We start from the raw sequence: 18,106 nt of genomic DNA, 5'->3' as shown, positions 1-18,106 counted from the left end.
CAGCGGGGCATGGATGGATTTGCCACCTGTTTTATGCGATGACGCCTTTTTACCAAGGGCGTCACTGAGGGGAGTCTCGCGGTGTGCAAGGGCGGCCCCTGGGCCTCGTCAGGGCGGCTCAGGTGTGCTGTGGGGCTGGCACCTCTGGGGGGCTGTGTGGACGCACCCAGCAGGCCCCTGCCTGAAGTCCTGGTCCCCACTCAGCCCCTCCCTGTTGCCAGGACCGGCCGGTCAGCGCACTTGCTGATGTCCAGGGCCGAGTGCGGAGGACGCTGTTCCCAGGCCCAGTCCCGCTGTCTCCACGGCGACTCTGTGGGCGTGCAGAGTCATTGCAGAGCCGGGCCTCACCCCTTCCTGAGCGGGCTGCCGCGGCTCCAAGGGACAGGCACTCCCAGGCTCTCTGTCCAGACAGCTCAGGCCGGCCAGTGCCCGCGCCAGGGGGCTGGCCGGTGCCCCGTCACTGCAGCCTCTGTTCTCTGGAGGCTGGGCTCCCCGCTTGTGCCTCGGAGTGATCACCGGGGGGCAGATGCCGTCCACGCCCCGCCCCCACGGCCCTGGGTGACCTCGGGGTCTCCACTCTGTAATTGCTTCTGTTGTCTTAATTTGCAGATAGTATTGAAGCCGGCCTTGAGGCTGCGTCCTCGCACGCAGAGGCGGCCAGTGAGCTCCTGGCTGGAGCCAGCCGGCACCAAGTAAGTCAGTGTGAGGGGACAGCCCGCCGCTCCGCCGGCCCCTGCCCGCGCCTGGGAGGGGCAGGCCCGCAGGGTCTTCTCTGTGCCCAGGCGGGCTGCTATGGGGGAGGGGAGAGGAAGGGGTTGCGGGCCGCGTGCCCAGGGTGGGAGGTCCCGCCTCCCCCTAGTCTGCACCACCCCCTCCCCCAACCGCGCCGCCGAGAGCACGGCCGGGGCTTCTGCCCACCGCTCAGCAGTGAAGTGAGAGGGCAGGTGTGAGGGGCGGCCAGGAGCAGCGCCCACCAGCTGGGTCTCGCTGCAGTGGGTGCCGACGTGGCTGTTCTCCCTGTTCCCAGCGTGTGCGGCACCCCGGCTGCCCCTGCAGGAAGCTCTGCTGCTTCTCCCTTATTCTCAGAAGGGCAGGATGGGTCTGTCGGTGTCTGCTGCCTTCCTGGAGGGCGCGGGCCATGGAGAGGGCCGCCTGGCCTTCCGGCCGCTGGGCCGGGTGTGTCCGTGTCTGCCCCTGGCCTGGCCCCCGGCTGGAGCTGGTGGGGCCCTCTCTGCTTGGGACGAGTTGGCCGGCTCAGAGGGAGTGAGGACAAATATCTGACCCTGATTTACTTGAGATGGGCTTAGGGCAGCCTTGGGGACCAATGCCGGGCTGCCGGGCTGACCTGCAGCCACCGCGTGAGCCCCTGACTGGGCCAGGCAGGCTCGGACCTGGGTCCAGCAGGGAGGGGGGGCCCGCAGCCGCCCTCCGCTTGCTCGCCATCACTCGCTGGCCCTCCGCTCCGTGCTGCGCCCCGACTCGCAGGGGTGGAGCTCACAGAGCGCATCTCTCCTGGAGCATGCGTCCTAGGGGAGGGCGGGGTGGACAGTCCAGTCCAGTGACGCGAGGGCCCTGGGCCAGCTGAGGCAGGGAGGGCTTCCTGGGCGAGCTCCGAGCAGGAGTTGTCCTGGCAGAGGGGGCAGAGGCCAAGGGAGGGGCTGCCCGGGCGAGCTCAGGACACCCCAGGCCGGGGTGCGGACAGCTGCGTGGGGGCCGTGCCGGCGGGAGCAGGGAGGGGGCTGGGGAGAGATGATGGATGACGTCCTGTTCCCTGGGGGCTTTGGGAAGTCAGGGCTGTGCTGGGCAAGGGACTCCGGTTGCCTTAGCGGGGAGGAGAGGGCACAGGGTGACGGTCTGGACCAGGCAGGGCTGTGGGCAGGGCGAAGCGTGGGAAAGAGCGGCCCCTCCTAGCAGCTGCGCTCCCTTCCCAGGCCTCCCGTCCCTCAGGGAGCCCAGTGGGCAGAGCACACGCGGGACGGGAGGCCGCTGGACTCCACGAGAGTGCGTCGTGGGGTGGAGGCTGGCCCCGCTGCTGGCCTCCCCTTTTCTCTGTCAGTGGCCACTGGACGCCTAAGTCAGGGCGATAAGCGTAGGCCACACATGACAGCTGGAGAACACCACGCCGAGCGGGGGCGACGGCATGTATCTGCAGGACGGGGCGGAGGCAGGGCCGGAGGTCGTGTCTGCTGGTGCCAACTCGGGGCTCTCTGCCCCAGCCACGGGCCCCAACCTTTCAGCATGCCGAGGGCAGCCAGACCTGCACCCGGACCTCTCCACCTGGCTGGGTCCTTCCAGGGCCTCCCAGAATAGAAGGTGCAGACTGCAATTGACAAGCGAGGCGGACTTGTCGGAAGCCCAGGGCCCGGCCTCTCCAACGGGAACTCTCCGAGCGGGCCAGTGCCTGCCGCGGGCCCTCAGCCCCAGGAAGCCTCCTCGCGGGAGGGAAGCAGCACGCCGGCAGGGTGGCTCCGCCCGTGAGCCTCCGGGCTCAAAAGGGTCAGCAAGTGCCTAGACCGCAGATGCCTGGAGCCCAGAAGGAGGAAGTGACAGTGAGGAGGAGGAGGAAAAGGAAGAGCAGGAGGCGGATGGGCGGCCACTGTGCCCGCGGACACACCAGGCTCAGAACCCCCCCTGGCGCCGGGGAGTGCGTGCGCCCAGGCCTCTGCGGTGGTGCTGTCATCGCCCCTTTGCCATCGCAAAGCAGGACCCCCTGTGCCATGGGTGAGGTGAGAGGGGCTCAGATCCAGGAGGGACAGCCCAGAGTCGCCCCCCCGCAGTAATTCCTCGTGCTCTTGCCCACTGCCACGCAGCGTGTCGGCAGGTGTCAGCAAGGCAGTACACCACAACCTGGGGCTCAGGCCCAGGGCTTTTCCTTGGTTGACTCACCCTCCACACCCAGCCAACTGGAAGGTTAGCCTTCAGCTGGGCCTCTCATTTGCAGACTAGGGATTTGAGACCCAGAGGAGAGAAGGGTTTTCCCAAGGTCACACGGCTGTCAAGAGGAAGAGCTGATTTTGGAGCCCAGTTTGTAGAATTCCAGGTCTTGGCTTTTCCTGCGACGCTGGGGTAGCTCTGCTTCTATATACAGCTGTTCATCTTTATGGGAATGTCCGCTTGGTGGATGGATGGACGGACAGACAGATGGATGGGTAGATGGATGGAGGGATGGAGGGACTGAAGGATTGGAAGGGTGTATACACAAGTGGGTGGATGGATAGAGGTGTGGGTGGATGGATAGACAGATCAAGGATGGATAGTTGATGGATGGATGGATGATGGAGGGATGGATGATGGATGGATGGATGGATGATGGATGGGTGCTTTGAGGATTGGATGGCTGAGAGATGAACAAATGGATGGATGGATGGATGTAAGGAAGAAGGATGAAAGGAAGGAAGGAGGTAGACAGATGGAGGGACGGATGGATGCTTGATGAGGCAAACAGATGGGCAGATAGATGAGGGGACGGATGAATGGGTGGATATGTGTAGGTAGACAGATGGGGCAGACAGGAGGGTGGGTAGATAATGGCCAGCTTGGGTGGGTGGGTGGATGGACAGACAGATGGCAGCATGGTGGTGGCACCTTGGGTTTGGAGCTGCCAGGTTGAAGTTTTACCTTGACGTTACTGGAGGACGTCTTTCGCCCTCTGAGTCTTGGTGTCCTAGCGAGGGCGCTGCTGCCCACTGCAGAGGGGGCCCCGCGAGACCTAAATAGCTGCGCGGGCAGAGGGCCTCGTGCAGGTGGTGCTCCCTGGCATTGCCCCGGTCCTGGCTGGAGAAGGCTCACGTTTCCTGTCTCCCTCTGCCAGCCGACGAGGACGAGGCCCCTGGCTGCCTGTGGCTACCCCTGCGGACGCTGGATGGGCCGAGCCTGCCTGAAGCCGACCCCCTGGACCCCCGAGGAGCCTTCCCTGCGTCCCCCTCCTCACCCTCCCCGCCCGCCTCCCCGGCCTCGGCACCCCCCGCGGCCACATTCCCCGGGGCCTCCCGGCCCTCGCCGCCCTCCTCGGCGGCACCGCAGCCCCCCGGGAAGCCCTCAGGGGCTGAGGCCTCGGACTTGGAACGGCGGCTGCTGGACTCGCAACGGCAGCAGGGCGCCCTGCTCAGCGCCTGGTCCCAGCAGCAGAGTACCCTGATGGCCCAGCAGAACCTGCTGCTCCAGCGGCTGGCCGACGGCGTCGAGGCCCTCAACCGGACCCTGGAGAGGCTGGTGGAGGCCCTCCCGACCCGGGGCGCCTCGCCCGCAGTCCCCAGATGGCTCCCCTGGGGGCGGGACAGCCTGCAGGGCCAGCTGGAGGCTCCCAGGGCAGCCCCAGGGCAGCCACACAGGCCAGGAGGTCTTCTCAGGGATGATCCTGAAGGTGGAGGAGGAGATCTAGGGTCTGGACCCCGTGGGGCCGCGTGCAGAGCAGGGACTCCGGTCCTGCCCCTCTGAGGGGCAGAGATAGGGCCTCGATGGAGCCAGAGAGGATGCAGGACTTGGCCTGTGGTTGCCCCTTCCGTCCTGCCGTTGTCCGTGGGCTGTGACGCGAACGGGAGGGCTGGACTGAGGTCTGCTCAGGGGTGACGCCGGTGGGCGGACTGAGCCCCCTCCGCTCCCATCCCGTGCTCTGACCGTCGGGGCGAGTGCTGTGGAGGGCAGAGACGGGGCGCCTCTCGGCGGGCAGTGGGTGAGCGGAGCTGCGGGAAGAAGCACGCGGAGTGCAGCGCCCCCAAACCACTGCCTCGGGTGTGGGTCCTCGAGTGTGGCTCTGCTGGGCCCCCAGAAAGCCCCCGGCGTGTGCCCTGGAGTGACTCCTGGAAGCCCGCCTGCTCTGCGGGCGTATGGACTGAGGGGGCTGGGCCCCTGCATCCTCTTGATTCTGCCCCGAGGGAACCACACCCCGTGGCCTGCGGTTATTTCTCTCTATTTTATGCCTGCGTGTGGGGTATATATATGTATGTGCACATATGTTCGTTGGTACTGGACGGGGTGGGATGCCATTTTATACCTGTCGACTTTTCTTGGAAAAAGATATTTTTCTCATATAAGCATAAATAACACAAAAAAAGGGCAGTGACGATAACGAGGGTGATGCTGACAGGAAATGAGATGGAGCCCGTCTGTACTGCGCGGGGGCTCTGCCTCTGCCCTCGGCTGGCAGGCGGCCCTGATCCCCCCGCCGGTGTCAGATCCGCCTCACCTGGGACTCCTGGCCCTGCGGGGTCCCTCGGGGCTGGCCCAGATCCTGGCCCCGCCAGGCAGGGCACAGGGGCTCAGCGCACAATTCGGGTGGCTGTTGGGGTCCTCGTGGCCCTGGGGCTGTGCCACCTCCAGCTTCCCCTTGGCCTCCTTCTCCAGACTCGTGATGAAAGCCTTTTCCGGAAGCGAGAGGCAGAGGTCCTGGCGTAAACTGGACAGCGTGCTGGTCCCAGGGCTCCCAGGCAGCCTGGCACTGAGGGGAGCAGAGACCAGGGTGGAACACACACAGTGGGAGGGGACTTTTCCTGGTTTCTCTGTTTACCGTGGGGGCCAGCAGCATGTCAGCAGCTCTTGTCCACAGAAGAGAGCCCGAACTCCTTAACTGCCCATCCAGCCCTCTGCAGTGTGGCCAGCGCCCTTCCAGCCTCCTCTTCCCCTGCGGTCTGGAGGACACCATGTGTTCTCCATGGCGGCCTTTCCTTCAGCCCTACAAAGCCAGAGTGCATTTCAGTGCCATGTCTGGCGTCTTTCTAGAGCTTCATTCCAGGTGAAAGGCACGGACCCTGCTTGTCCACTAAGATGCCCACTGCAGTGGACACACATCTCTCTATAGGCAATGAACACTGCTCTCCAAGGTTACCCACTAACCCTGGTCAACAACCTACTCGGATCCCAACCTAGCTCTGACCCTGGTCACACTCGGAGCCCTGATCCTGGTCACATGCTGAGCCCTGACCCTGGTCCCGTGCTGAACTCTGACCCTGGTCCCGTGCTGAACTCTGACCCTGGCCAGTCCCATAATCCTATTGGACACCTGCTCTGGGCCCTGCACTGAGTGCTGAGGACACAGCAGCCCAGGCTGAGTAGAGGTCTGACTGCCTCCAAGGGCCAGTGTGCTCTCTGCCCGCTGAGGACCAGGCAGGGCACGACTGGGCTGGGGTGCCTGCCTGTCGGGCCATCGGTCTGCGGGTGCACGAGGGAGCCTGGGGTGGCAGGCAGGGGGACAGGGGCTCTGCCTGGCCTCGAGCGCAGGGGGTGTTCCTGCGGGAAGGGGGAACCAAGGGTCTGGGGTCGGGGGTGGCCTGAAGATCCGTTCAGGAGGAGGCTGGGTCTTCGCTTAGACAGGAGCTGGTCAGAAGCAGAGCTTTGAGGGAGGAGCGTGTGAGGTGAGGCAGCGGGGAGACATCTGACCCTCCCGGGGGGGTTCCAGCACCTTCTGTGCCTTCTGCCCAGACTCTGGGCCGGGTGACCAGGCAGATGGCGGGCCTGGACAGGGAGATGGGGGAGAGGAGGGCCACCAGGAGGGTGGTGAGGGCGGGCAGCGTTGCTGTCCTGTGCGGGGCCCGGGGGCCAGGGGGGCTCTGAGGACCCCGTGTGGGAGCCCGGGGACAGGGTGGCAGAGAGAGGAGGAGACCCCGTGGAGGCTGGGTGACAGGTGCCCGGGGGTTTTAAGGAGAGGGGGAGGGCAGCAGCGTCCCGTGCACAGAGGCAGCCCATAGGTGTGAAGGCCGAAGGGTTCTGATGCGGGGCGTCTAGAAGGCGTCAGCCACCACGGCAGGCCATGTTTCTGTGGCCTGCTCTGGTTGACTGCAAGACCTCTGTGTTCCAGTGAGACAGGCTGGAGGGTGGCCAGGACAGCTTTCCTCAGATCCTGAAGAGACCCCAGGTCACCATGGCAAATCTGAGGCTGGGTGGCCTTGGGGGCGCAGGGGTGATGGCCGGAGTCACGGAGAGAGCTGGGGGCCTCTTGGAGCCCGGTTTCAGGATTTTCATTTCATGCCCGGATCCCTTCGTCGCGCTGCTTTACCAAGTGCGTGAGCCCGTCCATGTGCCCCCAAGTGAGTAGGGCCAGGTCCCCGGCCTGGGAGAGCCGCAGGCAAGGAGTTGGGCCGATCCCTCTCGGTACCCTGGGGGTTTCAGCAGCCCATGCGGCTCCCCTGCTAGGAGACAACTTCACGTGGAAGAAACCACGTGAAGGACTGTAAATGCTTTGCTGGCTCGCGGGGGAAGCACAGTAACCAGACTTGTCCCTGCACCGCCAGCCCCTCGCCACCCCAGGCAAAAGCGCTGGACGGGAGGGAGCCGAGATCCTGGCAGACGGTCCTTTCGGGGAGAGCCCCGTAGGCCTTTTGGGGGACCCTCAGAAAGAAGAGCCACGTGAACCCACAGGCAGAGGTCACTTAGTCTGCAGTGGGCAGCCACGGGGTGCAGAGGAGGAGGGAGGGCCAGCAGTTGCAGAAATAACAAGACCACAGCTTTAGGCCGATGCAGGCTAAATTATGTCCCCTAAAGTTCAGATGTTGAATTCCTCACCCCAGGACCTGAGCAGGTGACTGTGTTTTGGAGTTGGGGCCTTCAGAGGTGATTGAGGTAAGGTGAGGTCTCTGGGGTGACCTCGGATTTAACGTGACTCGTGTCCTTATAAGAACAGGAGATGAGAACACATGGGCACAGAGGGACGGCCGCGTGAGGACACGGGAGGGGAGGGCTGTCCACACGCCAGGGAGATCGGCCTCAGGAGGAGGAGGAGACCTGCAGACCCCGTGGTATCTGACTTTTGGCCTCCAGGACGGGGTCGGGGTGAATTTCTGTTGTTTGAACCACCGAGTCTGTGTTACTTGTTAGGGCAGCCACTGTTGACCCGTGCAGACCCCCAAGGAATTAATCAGATACCTAACATAAGATAGTTTCTAAGAAATATTTTAAAAATTAGATGAAATCACAAAGATGAGTAATAATAAGAGATGATCAAAAGGGACCCAATGAGTCTGGAAAAGATCAGTGATAAATTTTAGAACAGAGGACTTGGCGGGGGACCGGGCAACACATTTGGTCCCGGATGATGTGAGAGGAGCAACCTGGGAGGTTTAGCTGGGGAAGTGACAGTGTGCCAGGGAGAGCTAAGGAAACGGAAAGGGCGACGGGTGAAGGGGTGCGGAGGGTATACCAGCAATCAGCACAGGTCGGGGCGGGGTCCCAGGAGAAGAGAATTGAATGAGGAAAGACAGTGCGTGAGGAGGCCCCACCCCGACCGCCCACCATCCCACAGACACAGGAGGCACCTGACACCTGGCAGCTCCATGCCTCCTGGAAACCGCGGCCCCAGAGCGGGAAGGAGGCTCGCGAGGAGGGGCACAGTGACAGAGCCCCTCTCCCAGCTCAGTCACGGCAGCGGCCGTGGAGGCTGGGGACGGTGGAGTGATACCCGCCAAGGCCGAGAGAAGGGACTGTCAGCCTGGAATCACGCCGCCCGCAAAACCGTCTCTGGAGAGCAAAGACAAGTGAAAACTTGAGAGTTTTCCGCCAACAGACTTTCACTAAAGGAGCTTCTGAAGGATGGACTCGAGGATGGAGAATAATCTTCAAAGGAAGGTCTGTGACGAGGAAAGTGAACCAAGGAGCTGGTAAATGTGGGGCAGATCCAACAAAGGACTGTGTGAGATAATGACATCATTTCATATTAAACAGTGTTTTTTGACTGTAATGTCTTATTTGTGCAGTTAAGTTTTGAGAAAGGGCAGAACAACAATGGGACAATGATAGTGATTGAATTAGTCTGAGCCCATTTTCAGAGAAATTAAATATTCATTAATTTTGGTGTCTGTTAATAACGATACATGGTAAAAATTCAAGGATTCCTTCATTGAAATTAAAGACTTACGCTCTTCAAACGACCCTGTTAAGAGGATAAAAAGACAAACTACTTACTGGGAGATAATGTTTGTAGATCACATATCTGGCAGAGGACTTGTATCCTGAATATATAAAGAGATCTCTAATTCCAACAATAAGAAAAAATATACTTGAATTAGAAAATGGGCAAAAGATTTGAGCAGACCCTTCACCAAAGAAGATATATGGATAGAAAATAAGCATCTGAAAAGATGTTCAACATCACTAGCCATAAGAGAAATGCAAATTAAAACCATAATGAGAAACCACCGCACGCCCGCTAGAATGGCTAAAATAAGAGATCCAGAGAAAGTGGACCATTCATACACTGCTGGCGGGAATGCAAAATGATACAGCTACTCTGGGAAACACTGTGGTAGTTTCTTAAAAAGTTAAACATTCACTTACGATACTTCCCAACAATTGCACTCCTGCGCATTTATCCTAGAGAAATAAAAAGTCATGTTTACACGAAAACCTGTACACAGGTATTCACAGCACCTTTATCTGTAACAGCCCCAAATTGGAAATAACCCAGATGCCTTCTGTGGGTAAATGGTTAAACTGTGGCCCATCCATGCCAAGAAATACTACTCAGTAATAAAGAGGATGAACAAGGTGGAGGGTTCTGAGGGCATTTTGCTGAGTGGAGGAGCCTGTCTTGTAGAGCCCATGCTGGGTGATTCCGTGGGTCTGACATGCTCTAAGGGACGAGATTGTGGAGATAGAAATGGGACCGGGAGGTGGGCTGGGTGGGTGCAACTCTAGGACAGCACGAGAGCGCCCCGAGGTATTGGAGCAGCTCTGTATCCGGTCACCACAGCGGCACAGGGATCTGCATGTGTGATAGCGTCTCACAGACTTACACGCACAAGACACCAGCGGAAAATACAATAAAACTGAAGGCAGCAGCAACCTCTGGAAGAGTATTGTAGGAGTCTATAACTTCCACACCAGGAAGAAAGGAGTAAGAATGCAAGTAAGCGGACAAGAAGTCTTTACTGAATAAAAAAGGGGAAAAAAGAGAGAAACTAAAATAATACAGAAGAAAAAAACTTGGACAAGTAGAAAACCTGAGGCAAGCTTTTGAAATCGTGTCCAGTAAACAAATTAATGTGGACGGATTAGAAGAGCCTATTAAATGTCAAGGATCATCAGATTGTAGGAAAAAAAATATCTCTTTGCCATTTACAAGTGATCCGGTAAAACATAAGGACCAGAAGGTGAGAATGAAGCTGTAAAGAAAGACACATCGGTCAGAGAGTCAGGGAGGGTGTGAGCGGTAAGGTCAGCTTTGGACAAAATGGACGTGAAGACAAATATGTATGTACATGAATACCACCAGGATTAATCATATAAGTAAATGTATTAAACAGGATAGCACAGATCACTGCATGATCGGCTCAGCTCCTCCGGAAGATGAAAAAATCTGACATTTCTATACACCTAATAAAAGAGCTCTAATAGATAAACAAAGCCAGAACTTCCCACCTGCAAAGGGACTCCGTCACGAGAGAAGAAGGTGTCAACATGGGCACAGAGACCAGGAATTAGTGAATATAGTTCAGGTTTCGGTGATAGTCGGCACTTGACTTACTGGACCCTCAAACAGCAGGTAACGGTCTTCTCCAGGACGCCTGGGACGGCTACAGATTTTGACCATGACTTAGGTCATAGAGCAAGTGTCAACAAACTTCAAAGAATCAGTAGTGGGTAAAACACTACAATTATTAGAAAATGCACAAAAATAAAGAAAAATTCCTTGTATGTTGGGAAATACTTAAAACAGTCCTAACTGACTGGGAGGTCGATGAAGAAATCATTAATAGATATGTGAAAAAGACATAATTGAATAATGATGAAAATACTACATATCAAAATCTGTGAGGTACTTCAAAGGAAACTAATAGCCTTAAATACTTACACAACAAAAGAAGAAAGGCTGAAAATTAATGAATTAAGATATTAAAAAGACAATAAATAAGGGTAAAAGGACTACAGAATGAACCCTGAGAAATTAGAAGGAAGAAGATTATAGAGGCTAAGAATTTATTAAGTTATAGCAGCATCTGCAGGAAGCCAAGAGATGGTTCTTCGGAAAGATTGTGAAAATAGACAAACCACTAGTAAGATTGATCCAGCATTGAAAGAGCAGAAATTCCAAAGTAATAAGAGGATTCTATGAACGGTCTTATGCCAACAAGTTTGGAAACTTAGGGAAAAAATGGACAGATTCCTAGAAAAGTACGGTTTGCCAACATTGACTCAAGAATAAATAGATCAGTGGTTCTGTAGCCATTAAAGAAATAGAATGGGTCGGAAAGACTTCCTCCCCATGGAAACACTAAGCCCGATTGGTCTTTTACGTGCGCTCTACCCAACTGTCAGGGCAGAGATCCAGTCTTACACAAACCTCCCCGGAGAACGGAAAAAGGGGGAATTCCTAAATACATAACTCGAGGTCAAATCAAAGGTGACACACGTATGGGAAAGGATCATCGTGGGCCTGTCTCATGGACACAGACCGGGTCATCCTATCACAACACAAGCGGACCGTGCTGCGTCCCGTGGCCTACCTTTTGGAGCTGGTAGCTTAGCAGGAAGCCCAGACAAACCACCAGCTTTGGGGGAAGTAATGCCCCCCCAGCCTCCATTGGAGCTGCCTCAAGGACGAGGATGAGGGATGATGCTGAACTTTGAACGCCCACCCTGAGGCCCTGCGTGGGGAGCTGTGCAACTGTCCTCAGGCCGCAGCAGCAGAAAAAAGCAGTGAATGCCCCGCAGGTGCCAGGGACAAGGTCGGCCTCCTTTCTTCCCACTCTCCTGCAGCCTTTCCACATCCTAACTGCTGCCCAGTGTAGGTCTTTACTCACACATGTGCTTAACAGAGAGGCTTCCCCTGCTGCCTCTCGCCCTCCCATCCCCACACGTGCCAACGCCCCCTGTAAGTCCTTGTCTTCCTGGGCAGGGAACCTCCACAAGGCCGGGCCCTGGCTGCCCCCGGCCCCCGGGACGGTGCTCAGCGTGCAGTCTGTGCTCTGTCAACGCACTGCACGGTCTGTGTACCGCCCGCACCTATGCAGAGGCACCCGGAAGGCAGGGCCGGGGAGATGAGGAGGTGCAGGAGGAGGCAAGGTCTCCAGTGGGCCAGGCCCGGGGTCAGATGCTGTCTTGGGGAGCTTGGGCTTCTGAGCTAATCCAAGTCCAGCCAAGGGCAGGACTCGCGAAGTGCCCAGCTGGTGGCCTGGCCCAGGCCCCGAGCCTCCAGGGAGGGTGAGGAGGGACTCTCTGGCCAGAGCCCTTCATCCTGTTCCCAGTGACAGGATGTTGTAATCTGAGAGCCTGAGAGGCCTCGTCCGGGCTGTTTTGGGCCTGGGACCTGCTGCCCTGGCCAGGCTGAGGGCCACGCTGGGCAGCTTGTGGGGGAGGGGAGGTGCCTTTTAATTTGGAGCCGAGCAGGGTAGATAAGCAGCAATTGGATTTGCTGAGGCCTGAGTCCCTGGGTGCAGAGAACACCGGAGAATCTTATTTTCATGATCAGACTGTTATAAATTCTCCCCACCATCTGCTGGGAAATGTAAATGTGAATTGGGTTCCAGGCGCCGGGAGGGACAGCTGGTGGGGCCGCGGGGGGCGGGGAGGGGGACCCCGTGTGCACCCGGGCCTCGGGCTGGGCCCCAAGCCGTGCCCCTTCCCGCACCCCGTGGCTCTGTGCGCTCCGCAGCCCTGCTCTGAGTGATGGCCTGCAGAAAAGTAACCCCAGGCGAAGATTTAAGTCAATCTGCCGGTGGCCGGGCTCACCACGCCTGGGTAGACGGGCAGAGGTCACAGGCCTAGGACAGAGGGACTGGGGGGGGCCTGCACCCCGCCGTGTGCTCCACCTGCCCCAGTGTCCTTGGCGACTCACAGCAGCTTCAGGTCAGGTGGGCGCTGCCTTGGCCCAGTTTCAGTGTGACTCTGCGGGTGTCCCCACTCCTCTAAGCGGCGGACGTGGGCCGACCTGCCTGCTCTCTGGCTGGCCTGGACACCGGACCTGGTGGGGCCTGCAGAGCCTGCAGGCAGCAGGGAGGTGGTGCGGGTCCTGGGGCCGTGCTCCGGCTGCCCTGGGCCCAGGGTGAGCGACTACAGCCTGCGGACCACTCGCAGCAAGGCTGGGCAGGAAAGCCCCTCCCAGCAGAGGCCCTCTCACCCTTTCTTGATCCGTAAAGAAGTCTCTGCTCAGGGGAGATGGGCCTGCCCTTGGGAGTGGGTGCAGGGCCGCCCCGTGTGCTTCCTGCTATGCTGATCACATGAGTGGTGCTCCCCGTGGGTGCGGGGGTCCAGCCTGACACACATTCCTGTTCTGGAGACAAGGGTCAGGGGTGTCCTTGAGGCCCAGGAGGAACTGCCAGAGAGATGGCTAATGGAACGCCAGGCCCGTGGGCCAGAGGAGGACAGAGGATAAGTCAACACGGCCCAGGTGAACGTGGAAAGGCCTCCAAAGGAGGGGGGGGCTGGCTCTGAGGGGCAGTCTTAAAGCTGGAAGTCCCTGCCCCCCGAGGGGTGCCTCTGAGCCCCTGAGGTGAGAAGAGGCTCACCCCCTGCACAGATGAGACCTGTGAGGCCAGATGGTGAAGACTTGCCCTAGACTCAGGGACACGCGGCCACCAGCGCTCACAGCATGCGGGGGACACAGGCATGGGCAGGCCTGGTGGCGGGAAGTGCACATGTGCACGTGTGCATGCATGTGTGTACGTGGTGTGTGTGCGTGCTCAGGTGTGTTGCCGTGCTGTGCACGAGGTTTACGTATGTGCCCACGTGTCATACGTGCCTGTGCGCAGGCATGTGTTCTCCTTGCTCGCCATCCAGGCAGTGTCCGGAGCATGAAGGTGGGAGTGGCCCGCTTCCTAGATGGGGCACCAGGTGGGCAGAAGGGCTTCTCCGGGAGGCCGCTGGTCTGTGGGAGGCCCGTGAGGGAGCCGGGCACGGGGCAGAGGAAGAGCTGCACGCCGCAGGCCAGGCCGCCGGGCCCTGAGCTGCTCACCCCTCGGCGGGAGGGGCGCCTGGCCGCACCTCACGTCAGCTGGCCACTGATCAGATGGGCCCCTCTCCTGGGCGGGTCCGCAGAGAGCCCAGGCCTTGTCCACAGTACCCCTGAACACCCACCTGGGGGGCGAGCTTCCGAGCGGCCCTCCTAGCACGGCTTCCTCCTGGTCTGCTAGTCCCAGACTGAACTTCGGAGCACCGTGGGAGCAGAGGAGCTGCCTGGCCTTCCCAAACCTGGACACAGGGCAGGCAGATGGGGGGGCGGGCCGGGGGTCCCGCGGGAAGATGGTGGCCTGGAGGAGGGGAGAGCCTCCTGAGGCAGCGCCTGGCATCTGGCCCAGTCCTGGTGGTAAGACTGACCGGGCCGGCTGTGCAGGGTACCGGGTCCAGTTCTCACAGGGAACTGCCGCGCATGCCGGGTGGCCCACTTCGGAAGCTCCCTTGCAGGACCTATGCCCCCGCCTGCCCCCACCCCTGCCCTGCTCCGCAGGCTTCAGCTGGGAGGGCCGTGGGAGCTCCTGGCTACTCCAGAGGACGGAGGTTCTCAGGCTCAGGTCACCCCTGAGTGGGGGCTGGACTGGGAGTGGGGAATCGACCGCTCCAGAGAGGTGACGAGGGGACACCACCCCACCGCGGGGTGACTGGGGGATGGCTGTGTGCGTGGGAAGGTCCCTTTCAAGGCAGAAACAATGCAGTTTTGAAGTGGTAGGAATCTGGGCTCATTTTCAGCAGCTGTATGCAAATTGCATGCAAATGAACCTCTTTTCCTTCCAGTACCAGTGAGTGGCCCAGAGAAACAGTGATCTGGAGGACCAGAGTGAGCCCAGCATCTTGTCCGATTCACATCGAGACTCCCCTTCTTCAGAAGCTGTGCTGAGTAGGGGCAGCCCCTGCTGTTTAGTTAAGAGATGAGGACGGTCCCTGGAGTCACACAGACTGGGTTCCAATCCCGGCTCTGCAGTGACTGCCTGTGGGTGACTCTGAGTGTGTTGCCGAACCGCTCTGCTTCTCATTTCCCTTTTCTGTAACATGCAAACAGGGCTGCCTCAGCGGGTTGCATGGGAAGCACTTAGCACAGTGACTTGTTCTGATGATGGAGGTGGTGGTGGTGATGGTGGTGGTGGTGGTGATGGTGATGGTGGTGGTGATGGAGGTGGTGGTGGTGATGGTGGTGGTGGTGGTGGTGATGGTGGTGGTGGTGATGGTGGTGGTGATGGAGGTGGTGGCGGTGATGGTGATGGTGGTGGTGATGGTGATGGAGGTGGTGATGGTGGTGGTGGTGGTGGTGGTGGTGGTGGTGGTGATGGTGATGGTGATGGAGGTGGTGGTGGTGATGGTGGCGATGGTGGTGGTGGCGGAGGTGGTGATGGTGGTGATGGTGGTGATGGAGGTGGTGATGGTGATGGTGGTGGTGATGGTGGTGGTGGTGGTGGTGATGGTGATGGTGATGGAGGTGGTGGTGGTGATGGTGGTGATGGTGGTGATGGAGGTGGTGGTGATGGTGGTGGTGGTGATGGTGATGGTGGTGGTGATGGAGGTGGTGGTGGTGATGGTGGTGATGGTGGTGATGGTGGTGGTGGTGGTGATGGAGGTGGTGGTGGTGGTGGTGATGGTGGTGGTGGCTGTGGTGATGGTGGTGGTGGTGGCGGCAGTGGTGGTGATTATGGTGATAAGAGCGCGTCCTCCACAGCAGGCATGGTACGAGGCCCTGGGAGAATGGAGAAGAAAAGTGATCTCTGTCTTTGCGATGCTCATATCTTCTTCAGAGCCCTCCCCAAGGTGGGGCTCATGTTCTAACTCATGTCCTTGCCCTCCAGTCCCCGGAGGCCTCTGTACCTAAGAGTTCCGCTCTCCACACTCCCTCCACTGTCACCTCTCCTGTCGGTGCTGACAGCGTGCCTGCCTTAGGGCAGCTGTGACTTGACCTATGGGCCTTCCTTAGAGCCCCTGCTGTCAGGAGGGCGATGCAGGCAGGTGGGGGCAGGGAGCACAGGGAGGACGACACGTGGTCCTCGCTCTTGGGGGACCACTGTTCTCCTGTGACCTCGCGGCACCCTCTTACCCCCCACCACCACCGCAGCACACACTCTGTGCTCCATTCAGACTGTACCCCTGCAGGGCCCCACACCTTCCTCTGTGCAGCAGAGCCCCCAGCCCAGTGTCTTCATTATGCCTTGGGGCCCTCCAGCCTCCCCCGACCCCCCTCCAGCCTCCAGCTCCCCAGGTGGACACATCTGCCACTCTCGTCATTCTGGCTGTTGGCACAGGGCCGGGCGTAGGGTGAGTGTCCAGGACCTGCCGGAGGGCCTGCTGTGCCTGCTGGGAGCTTCCCACCAGGCGTGCGGTTGGTGGGGGGCGTGGGGGGCAGGGCTACAGCACCCGAGGAGCCCCAGAGTGTGGCCGGTCCCTGTCCTGCTCTCATGACAAACAGCCCACTGTTGCCCATTTTGTGGACGTGGGACTGAAACTTAAGAAAGACCAGCACTTGCCCCAAATCATGCAGCTGGTGAGGGGCGGAGCCAGCGTTCAAATCCAGTCTCTGATGTCCAGGCTTTCCCGCGCACCTCGGGATTTTGGACAGGGCCAGGAAGTCGGGAGCGGCAGGTGTTGCACTGGAAGTGGGAGGAGCCGGAAGGGGGAGGACGGCCAGAGGGAGACAGGGTGCAGCGGTCCACGGGACAGCTCCCACCCCACCACTGTGCACACACGGGGCTGCTGTGCTCTCTGCAAATATACTCGGGGAGTATTTGCTGTGTCTGTCGCCTTGAGCTGGTGGAGGTGGGGTCTGGAGAGGGGCGATGTGTGGGCGCTGGTGGAGGGGGAGGCTGGGGTGAGGGGGTGGCCCCTGTGCCAGGACTCGGAATACATGGGGCGCCGGGGAAGCCAGCTGCAGCCCTGAGGCTTGGAACCCAGCGGAATCTAGTTGGTTGGGCCCTGCCTTCTGCAAACAGATATAGATTTGGTTTTATTGAGAACCTCAGCGCTGCCAGGCCCGCAGGCCCAGGCCCACGGCTCTCATGCGCTTGCCGCCAAGAAAGAAGGGGAAAGGGAGACAGAACCGTGTAGCCCTTTTGCAATGAGAAGCCAGGAGTGTTTGCGTGAGATCGATTTCTGTTTCTGGAAGAGGCTCAGCTCTTAGCCCAGCCCCGCCACCCTGGTCCAGCCTCGGGTCTGAGGGGTGGGTGGGCAGCTGCAGTGGGGTGGCCTGAGGCCCTCATGTCCCCCACCCACTGTCCTGTCGCCAGCCTTGCTGTTCGTGTCACTGCTGCCATTCCTGCAATGTTGCATGAGTGAGGTCACACGCAGCAGTGGCTGGACAGGCGCCCTGGTTGTCCGGCTTCCAAACCTGTCCTGCCACTGAGTCCATTCCCCCTGAGTCAGCACCGCCTGCCCCATCCAGTCTCCCTAAAATGCCACCTGCCCTGGGAGGGGCTGCGTCTGGCCTGGGATCCTCGTCTGTGTGAGGGATCAGATGTGTCCTCCAGGGCGGGAGGCGCAGGGCAGGACGGAGGGGGCTTGTGCCCCACCTCTGTGAGTCCAACCTCACTCAGCCGAGCCGCACACCTGTCCTACGCAGGGGGCAGGGCAGGGGGCAGCATGCCCATCGTACAGATGAAACAACTGAGGTGTGGGGAGGTTAGGGGGCCCCCAGTTCAAGGAGGAGCCGGGATGGGGACTTGGTGCTGAGGCCACCCCTGGGGCCCCTGCATGTGGGAGTGATGGTGGCAGTGACCACAGTACCTAACAAGGGTGCCCGCAGGGCTGTCTGGTCCTGACGAGCTCCCGGCCTGGGAAGGAGCAGAGCTTAGAAATGCCCCAGCCTGAGTACTGGCTGCGTTAGTTAGCTTGCTGTGCGACTTTGATGAAACTGCGTATTATCTCTGAGCCATCCTTTTCGTGTCTGGAAATATCCTTTTCCCGGGCTTGGGGGATTAAGTGAAGCCGTGCAGGTAACTAACTGTCTGTTAGGAGCCCAGCCTGTGCTCTGAGCACTGTCACCGCCAGCACCACCTCAAAGTTCAGGGTTGGGCAGGGTTCCAGCCCCAATCTGTATGCAAGGAGAAGAGGCCCAGAGAGGCTCAGAGACTTGGCCTGGGTCACACAGCTGGTCGGGGGCACAGCCCGGAAGAAAACCCCGGTGCCCGGGTCCTGGCCATCCTCCTGCACCTGCTGCCGAAGCATTATTAATTGGCCCTCCCAGGAAGACAAGTAGAGTGTCTGTTTA

The 18,106-nt window shown here is 59.5% G+C and overlaps 2 protein-coding genes across 5 annotated transcripts in view; one reads left to right on the top strand and one right to left on the bottom strand.

Moving 5' to 3' along the window:
* The window catches only part of TSNARE1 (t-SNARE domain containing 1), an 82,338-nt gene extending 77,271 nt beyond the window's left edge, over positions 1-5,067 (top strand). For 2 of the 4 annotated variants that reach the window (XM_032610132.1, XM_032610131.1), the window contains 2 exons: positions 610-692; positions 3,812-4,267. In XM_032610132.1, the coding sequence (XP_032466023.1) occupies positions 610-692; positions 3,812-4,138 (410 nt within the window). In that variant the 3' untranslated portion in view covers positions 4,139-4,267. Of the gene's footprint in view, positions 1-609; positions 693-3,811 lie in introns of all 4 variants that reach the window. The other 2 variants (XM_032610130.1, XM_032610128.1) reach the window with 1 other exon arrangement.
* LOC116742260 (basic proline-rich protein-like) overlaps positions 1-15,539 on the bottom strand; it is a gene marked incomplete at its 5' end in the record, with an annotated part of 114,428 nt that extends 98,889 nt beyond the window's left edge. Inside the window, one exon of the mRNA XM_032609585.1 lies at positions 14,977-15,539. Within this exon, the coding sequence (XP_032465476.1) occupies positions 14,977-15,539 (563 nt within the window). The remainder of the gene's footprint in view (positions 1-14,976) is intronic.
* Between the last annotated feature and the right edge of the window lie 2,567 nt (positions 15,540-18,106).

The sequence above is a fragment of the Phocoena sinus genome, chromosome 17, assembly GCF_008692025.1.
Source record: "Phocoena sinus isolate mPhoSin1 chromosome 17, mPhoSin1.pri, whole genome shotgun sequence".
Classification (NCBI taxonomy): domain Eukaryota; kingdom Metazoa; phylum Chordata; class Mammalia; order Artiodactyla; family Phocoenidae; genus Phocoena; species Phocoena sinus.
The sequence above is the reverse complement of the archived record's forward strand: the minus strand, read 5'-3'. Positions and strand labels throughout refer to the sequence as shown.